Source organism: Centruroides sculpturatus, unplaced genomic scaffold (assembly GCF_000671375.1).
Source record: "Centruroides sculpturatus isolate CEXI.00-Female unplaced genomic scaffold, Cexi_2.0 scaffold1200, whole genome shotgun sequence".
NCBI lineage: Eukaryota > Metazoa > Arthropoda > Arachnida > Scorpiones > Buthidae > Centruroides > Centruroides sculpturatus.
Window position 1 is genome coordinate 98,854 of NW_019385440.1, and position 8,799 is coordinate 107,652.

The 8,799-nt window shown below is 31.3% G+C and overlaps 2 protein-coding genes across 2 annotated transcripts; both read right to left on the reverse strand.

Moving 5' to 3' along the window:
* On the reverse strand, positions 1-1,659 carry LOC111639021. Its single transcript, XM_023384800.1, has 2 exons — positions 1,419-1,659; positions 1-1,354 (listed from the first exon to the last, which is right to left on the reverse strand). The coding sequence occupies exons 1-2, from the start codon at positions 1,589-1,591 to the stop codon at positions 769-771; spliced, it is 759 nt and encodes a 252-aa protein (XP_023240568.1). The 5' UTR covers positions 1,592-1,659; the 3' UTR covers positions 1-768.
* Positions 1,660-5,635: 3,976 nt separating this feature from the next.
* Positions 5,636-7,351, reverse strand: LOC111639024 (toxin CsEv2-like). The gene is made up of 2 exons (XM_023384802.1): positions 7,245-7,351; positions 5,636-5,930 (listed from the first exon to the last, which is right to left on the reverse strand). Exons 1-2 carry the CDS (start codon positions 7,285-7,287, stop codon positions 5,713-5,715), a joined length of 261 nt encoding a protein of 86 aa, XP_023240570.1. The 5' UTR covers positions 7,288-7,351; the 3' UTR covers positions 5,636-5,712.
* Positions 7,352-8,799: the final 1,448 nt, after the last annotated feature.

Below are 8,799 nucleotides of genomic sequence, written 5' to 3' on the forward strand. Positions count from 1 at the left end.
GATGACGTTATATAATGCCCCTTAATGCTTACTGTGAGAAAAGTGTTAAAAATTGAAAAGAAACTTCGAGAATGTTTGTATTATCTTTTAATTATTAATTAAATTTTTATCAAAATTTTTATCAAACGGAAAATTTTTTAAACAATTAATCGAAATAAAATTTGATACAGTAAAATAATTTCAACTTTTTAAATTTTCAGGTTGTGTATCTCGAATTTATATGAACGAAGCAATATACGGATTGTTTTTAAAAGTATAAGTAGACCAGGAAGTATAAATTATCACTTTTTTCTTCAATGATCTCATCTCTAATCAACTTTTTTTTAAATAACACTCCCTCAGATTGCTCTGGAGTTTCAAAAGTGTCGACTGATTGTAAAGGCAAACTTATCTTGTGTTTTCGCCATTGTTCATCAGTAAAAACTGCAGACAGACGACAAGTCGAATTTTTCCCAACGAATATTGGTTCATTTAACTCTGCCTGTCCTTGCAATTTGCAGTAGATTTCGTCATGGAAAACACCGCTTTCTACCGAATTTATGTAGCCATAGATATGCACTGGAATGAAAGACATGTAACTCTTAAAAGTTATGGGAAGATTGAGATCAGTGACGAAACAATCTTCTTTCACAAATATCTCAGTGCTGAAAAATGGAAATGGTGTATTGCTGTCTGCGGATACGCGAGAAGATTCTTTTTTATGTTTATACTCAAATAGAGATGTGTAATTTAAAGGTTTGCTTCTGCATCTGTCGTTCGAGTTTTTGCTCAAATAACTCGGGAAATCTGAAAAATTTTCGTTTCTTTACAGACGAGGATGGATTTTTTTTCTTCTTTAGTAAACAAATTGAGTTTGAATATTTTATTAATTAATTCCTGTTTGTTCATGGCTAAGAATCTGATATTTTCAAGAAACGGTTGCAATTCTTCCCGATACTTTTGTTTCTTGGCGTTTTCGTCCATTTGAACAAATGACGTTCCCATCTCTCGTTTGCACTTCTCTTCTATCCAGCTGTAGACGGCCAGAAATATATCCACTTCGCTCATACGTGTATATAATGGACGAGACACTATCCTGTGTATTGTCGTAGTTCCACAGGATTTGAAGTCTTCTCCCTCGAATATTTCTGGGCAATGAGCATCGAATATTTCCCAGCAAAAATGTCGTAAATATGCGTGATTCATTCTGCAGGCAAAATCGTAAATTGCGCACACAGTTTTCATATTTAACCGAACTTTAATGTAGTTTTCGCATTCCCTGCATAAATCGTCAATTGAATATTTTTTGCTCAAGTCATACAACTGGAAACTGTCGTTCAAAGACTTTAACTGAGGATTATTTGTACGCAAATAACTGCGTGTAAATACAAAATATATATTTATGAAATCGCTAATACAATATATTAAGATTATCTCACTTAACAACCAGAGCGACGACTTCCTTCGGGTATGGCAACTTCAGCATCTTCGAACCTTCTCGACGTTCTATTATTGATTCCAGCTGCTCGTTGCGAATTTTATCGAAATTAGATGAAGAAATCGATATTTTATCCTCGTCGGATGATACGAGTTCTATTTTTTCTGAATCCATAATGTGAACAGCTGAAACTAAATAATAGTTTAATAACAATTGATAAGAATGAAATTGCCAATTGTTACAGTTTTATTATGACGACGTGTAAAGAGAAAACGTAATTTTGATAATAAATTAAAGTTTTCATTTTTCTGCATTTTTTTCACTAAAAAAAATTGATATTTTATACAATTCCTTCGCGGATTTGGTCAGACTTACAATGGGGACTGCCAGGTGAAAGCGACCAGGTCCGACATGTTCGGGACAGATCACTCCTAAAAGATTACTCACTCGGTTCTAACATGCTTTTTACCTTTTACATGCCGCAGGGGCGTGAGAAGAATTCTTAAGAAATACCTGTTGTCTTGTAAATTATTACTTGAAGGCTTTCTTCCGAGCTGAACATTTTTGTTGCGAGTTTTTTAGTTTAATTTTGTGGCATGTCGAGTTAATGAGTTTTCGTGCAAGAAATGTAAAACATTTTAATGTACAACGTTAAATTAAGTTTAAAGTGTATGATAAATAAAACTCTACACATTTATACTGCAATTGTTTTGTAATAAATTGCGTTCGATTACGAAAAGTTTTTATTTTCTGTTTAATGCTATCAGCAGAGTATTCTGATTTGCAATTGATAGGGAGGTGTAAGTATTAATTTAAATTTTTTTTTTTTCGACAAGACAAATGCTTTTGCTATTTATAATTTTTCCGATGCTATTTACAAAAGTTGTTACACTTTGTTTGTATAAAACATCGAGGAAGATCCATCGATGTCTGGTTGACTCACATAGGCGAAATTAAACCATCAATTAAAATTACTTTATCATAGCAGAAATATTTATAGATGCGTGTCAATTGTAGTTTTAGGAATATAATTTAATCATTACAATTCTATAAAAAAGTAATAGGTTTGTTACAATTGCTACAGTCAAAGATATAATATTGATATACAAGTAAAAATAGCAAAATCAAGAAGCAGTTTTATCTATTGTAATCTTTTTCTAAGAGCATTTTACTGCTTATAAATAACGGTAGAACAAAATTATATTACTTTGCTAAGTGTTTTTGTTTTAAAGCATGATATATAATTGCTTTTATATAAAACGTTTATAAACGTTTTATATAAAACGTTTTTATAAATGAAATCAATCAAGCAAACATTTGTTTTGATCAGATTCACTATCAGATATCCTCCACAGTTTAAAAGCCCCTTCTTTCTGCTTTAACGCAATTTTATTTATTCCACCACCAAGTCTTCCTCCACAGTTTTCTTCCTTACCTTCTTTCTTCTCCACATAACTTCTCCTCAGTTTCTTTCATTATACAGTATTTGGACTTTCGAATGGTAACAATCGACGACACGTGGTTGCGGTTGAGTTAGAGATCGATGCCTCGTTTACAAACAATAAAACTCGTTTATTAGACAATCAACTTACAAAATGTTCTATAACCACGACGGGTTGATTAAAACTTTAAAATTTTATTGTTACATACGAATTCTCTTTACTGTTATATAAAACTTCAACACCGCGCATCGTCACCGTGAACTCAGCCATTTTGTTGTAGCGAAAACAGCATGTGAAATGAGTGGCGTTTCTTTATCCAACGCTGCACGATCGCTACACAGCAAAGAATTTCTAAATGAAGCGCTGTAACCTATCGAACCGTTTCTAAACCTTTGCTGCAAGGAATGGCTGCATCAAAGATAAAAGTTACACAAGTAAAGCAAAATGAATGCTTGTGCGTATAATACGATATTATGCTGCGAAAATATAAAAAGGTAGTTAGTATATTACAGATCTTTATTTAGATAGAGTTAGATAGCTTAATATCTGATCTTTTAACAATTTAAAAGGCTTATCACACCAACGTCAACCGAAAATTTGATCAGATCTTTCACAAAAAAAAAAATGTCCTTAAAGTTAAACTTTTCAGCACAAGCCATTGCACATAGCACCCGAGACCAATTTTTCACGCTTACGTATAATAGAAATCATATTAAACGAATGTCAGGTAATACCAATTACTGTAGCACCATTTCTGCATGAATGTGACTCCAGAATATTTATAGAGTTTTAAGATTTGTAAACAGAGCACGTAAAGATGTTTGTTACTTATTCATTAATAATACTACTTTTATAAGAAAGTAATGGTGAAAAAATAACAATTATTAAATACATTTATTTCTATTTTTCGGTTAAGCAGAAATTACAATGTATAAGCATCAACATTAAAAAATAAACATTCTGGCAGCATATGAATATTCAGAGCAATAATTACAATTGCACACGTTTGCAATTGTAGCCGCTACTAAAGATGTGCCAGATTCCTGATGCTTATACCAAACTAGTTATTTGGGGTTGTTATTATAATGTGTGGAGTACAATACACTACTGTTCCCTACAGAAAAACCAAAAAAGATAGATGATTTTTTTTTTATACTTCATAAATTACAGCATTCATTATGGAAGATGAAAAATAAATTGTTTACTAATTTGATTATCAATAATGTTATACTGGAACTGAACAAGGCTGAGAATTTCGAAACATATTACTGTTCACTCTTTCCTTTCATTCATTCTCTTCATAGCATAAAACGTTCTAAAAGTCAAATATTGTATAAAATTAGCATAAACTGTATACATTATGAGTGATGGACACTATACAATTCTGTTTAGATCTTCCCAGAAAACTCCAAAGGAATTTTGAACTTGAATTTAGAATTTAAATTTCAAAAACATCAGCATTTCGATACTTCTAATGAGAGTCTGGTTGTCTGTCGGTTGTTCGAGTTTTTTTTTTTTTTTTTTAATTTTATGCAAACCAGGTCAACAGTACAGAGTAACACGAGCAATTTACATATTTCAGCATCAAAAATTGAAGTATCATGAATCGTACAATAGATTTATTAAAGAAACTTCTGTGTATAAAAACGTTATATTTAGAATTTTTACAGAGCTTTATGTGAGATCCACGGGATTGTTTTTAATTAATATAAAATAATTTAAAATTATTATTATCGAGGAGAACATTTTGAACAAAGAAAGGATGTAACATCCATCAATATCGGAGAGAAGAGAAGATGAAGTTCCTTTAGACGGCCGACTCTCTGATGAATCAGTTTTGCATACGGTGCAGGCCACTTGGAGAGCCGTCTATAAATAGGGGCTTTTTCCCGTCAATCGAGGTAGTTATTCAGAGAAAGATTACCATACAATTTGGCAGTTTATAAGAAGAAGTTGCCATATAATTTATGCAGTACGGCCACATAAGAAGTCAGAAATATTTTTATAATGCGCACATGAAAGTTACTATTCTCAACTTTCTCCCATATCCTGAACGGAAAGACGATCGAAGACAAGAATAAGCTTCATATTGTGATAGTAGTGTTGCATTAAAATTAATGTGAACTCTCTCTCAAGCGTATAGGTTAATTAAGGTTAAGTTAGATAGTTGATTTCTCTCCGCGAGATAGGTCTAGAATATATAATTTATAATCCTATTAATTATATTATTATGTCATTTGATTCAATTAGATTTATTTGTTATTTGTTTATGATATGGTCTCGTTAATGACTAAATCCAATGCCTTCGTCTACTCCACTTACTCGCGACACTCTTTCTCGAAATTCCTCACAAATACGTGATAGCCTGCAACTTGACTATTTGGTGTCAGGAAAAACCAACGTCCTGCAGTTCACGAGAATCTCTGGTCATAATAAACGTCTTAGGAAGCCATCCGTAGACAATCGCGGACCTGTTTCTCCAACAGCACAGCCGATTAAGCGGTACATGAGTTTTACTAACACCGTATCCCCGGCTAGCCCCTCACATTTATATTTAAGAGACTTTTATAAATCTAAATTTAGGATAATAAACGAGTTAATTGGGTCCTGTCTGTCTTTCGAATCAAGTTGGCTAGATTCATTTATAGAACGAGAATAAACATAGAGTATTATTTTTTATAATTGAAAGTTAAACGATTTCGTACGAAACATATTCATAATACTTCTGTATTCTGTAAACAGTATATCATATAATAAAGATATTTTAGAGAAGGTATTACATTTTATTTCGTTTAATTGCAATTAAGAAGCGTAACAATATTTCTGTTGTTGAACAATAAAAAGACGTTGCCATTATTTTGTACTGCATTTTTTACCAGGAAGGGGCCAAGTCGGTGTACTTTCGGGCAATCCTTCGCACCAGCATGCAAGCTTGAAGCAATAGCCGTAACTACCTCCTTGGTTCGGCGCTTTGCATTCCTTATCGCAGTTATCGTTTTCTCCCAATTTCCAGCACCCGTATTTGCAGCCATTCTTCTTCACCAGGTAACCTTCCTTTGCCCATAGTGTTCCTGCAACAAATACAAAGAAATAGTCTTGTTCAACCGTAAGAAGTAATACTTATTAATACAATAAAGTTAAAATATTTAATGCTTTGCACTCAAAATGTGTCAAAAAAGTACAATATTATTGTATCACATGAAGTATAAAAACTGAAAATAGTTCTGATTATAAATATGCTATTTTAAACACTAGGAAGATGATGTGTCATTCGTAACTTTGTATTTATCGACGACTTGTCTAGCCAGGAAAACGACATTATAATGAAAATCTTGAGGATGTAATTTCTTGTAAATCTAAATTTATGATGTTATTCTATTAACTCATTTCTCTCAAGTTAACGGATAGATTGACTGCAAATGCTTAGAGAATTCTATAAATCAAATAGCAATTACTAAAGTAAAAAAATTTCCACTCAATTAGACAGGTCAACATATCTATATCTATATCTACATATAAAAATGGATGTGTGTGTCCCTATATTTCACTTTTCAGCCAAAACTACACATCGCACACGAATGGTGTTTGTATGTGGTAGTAGCCCCAAGTCTCCATTCGTGCATAGGGGTGGTTGCGTCTCGATAGCTATAAGGGTGTGAGAGATATGGGCTTGAAACTGGTTGAAAGTGGAAGATTTTCTATTTCGATTTTAAAAATTTTCGAATTCGAATTGGTTCGATTATAGAACTAAGAGGGCCCTTGCAGTAAGTCTTTTATACATAAAAAAAAAACTATATTACATACAAATAAAAACCCAGCGAAGCGTGTCTTTGCAGGTAGTTCATACTTATATAAAAAGACCATCACGGATCAAGTAATAACACCATTAAACTGATTTACTTTAAAGGTCTAACTCTTAAATAAGAGATTAAAGTACTAGAATAATAGAGAATAGAGATTAGTGACTCGTAGAATATCCGCCTGAAAAGAACACCTTCTCGGCAGATTGCTGTTGTGTTGCATTGTCATCCATCAATCGAATGCAGATCTCATACTACGTAAATAATTTAACTTTAATAGAATTTATGCCATTTCGATCAATTTAATACAAATCGTTCCAATTTCTAGAACACAACAATGAGTTTATCTGAAGTTTTATAATTATCCAACGAAATATTTCTGTAAATATGAATTTCGATTTAAGTCATATATGAAAAAACAAGCTATAATCTGCGAGTGTTTTCATTTCCACAGAAAAAAAAAATACAATATATTGTAATAAATATAACACGAATTTCATAACTCTTTTATAAATTATAACGATACTAAATTATGCCATTTATAAAATTAACAACTAATTAAATCAATTATAAGTTCATACTCACCGATCAGGACCAAACAAACAGTGATCATCAACAACGAGTTCATCTTCGAAGCTATCTAAACGAGTTTAGAATGAGTTACCACGAGCAGAATTTATATACATTCAATGCGAGCAGGTACAACGCCTACACGTGGATTCTGCATGCTCGATCCATCTGTTTCCACCAATTATAACAACATTAATGAGCCATTAAACAGAGAGGTCACATTTTTCAAATTTCTTTATTTGCAGAAGGAATTAAATTCGTACCGATTACAGAAATGTTTATGTGAAATATAAATGAATACAGAAATGTCATTAAATTTTTAAAAATAAAAATTACTTATTTTACTTTAAGTCAAACAAGTTCTTGGAACACTTCACGATCATTTAGATATTTGATGTTTAGAGGCATGTGATAATATCTCGTGATTTTCTCGTTTGATCGACACCACTAACCTATCCTCTGTTAGGAATTTTTTGAAAGTCTGCAAACATCAAATATTTCACGTAATTATTGACAAAGATTCTTGAAAACAAATCAATTTGAAATTTCTAATCGAAATGGAAATTTATTACAATGAAAGTGAAGATTTAAACACTGAGTCTCTTCCTCTAAAAACTTCAAAATTCTTTACTAAGTGTTGCAGTTTTATGTAGAATAAACGAGAATAAGTCAAAAGTATTGATTCATCAGAAAAATAAAGAGCGGGGAGATAGAGTAAGGTCATATGTTAGGCCTATATCTCGAGTGGAGACGAACTTAATAAACATTTTTATTTCTTATTGGCATTTTCAATATTTTTAAAAGCTTTTTTCCCCTGAAAACTTATGTCTCTATGTAATTATTAGTAATATAAAAATAAGTTGTTAGTAATATGCCATAAGAGATGGAGCCACGCACATTTTAACGTTGAGCAAATGCGTATTAGTTTATTTTAAATTTAAGTATTTCTTTTTAAATAGAGATTTTTTATCGTAATTCAACAAAATTAGTTGCTTTAATCTTTTGCTAGTATTTAAATTTTATATCGTTGTATAATTGAAAATTACAGAATATTTACAGCCATTTTGATTGAACGTTTCTTAATTTCTTTGTTGTGATTTTGTGATTGATCGAATAAATGATTTTGTAGTAAAAGAATTGCCTTACATTAAGAGACAAACAAATGTGTACAATAATCATATAATTTTCTTTATAATTCAATAGAATTCTAAACATCTGACCGTTTTGGTCTTAATTTCCTAATTTATTTGCAATTGACACGAGTCGCTTTATTTTTATTGAAGAATTTATGACTTTGAACGAAGAAAACATTTCTTTAATTACAGAGAGAACCTGTTCAGTTTTATAAACAATTTTATACATTATGTTATTTAGAAATAAAATAATTATAAACTGACGTCATTCATTTTATACGAACTGCTTTCTTGCCAACTTTTCACCCTAATTCCTTGCGGAGTTAAATATAAATTCACCCAATTACAATTTTTTTTAGTTTAACATTTGAGTTTATCAATATGTTTATTTATTCTCAATTGATTTGTTAATTTACTTTTGATTTGAAATAAAATTT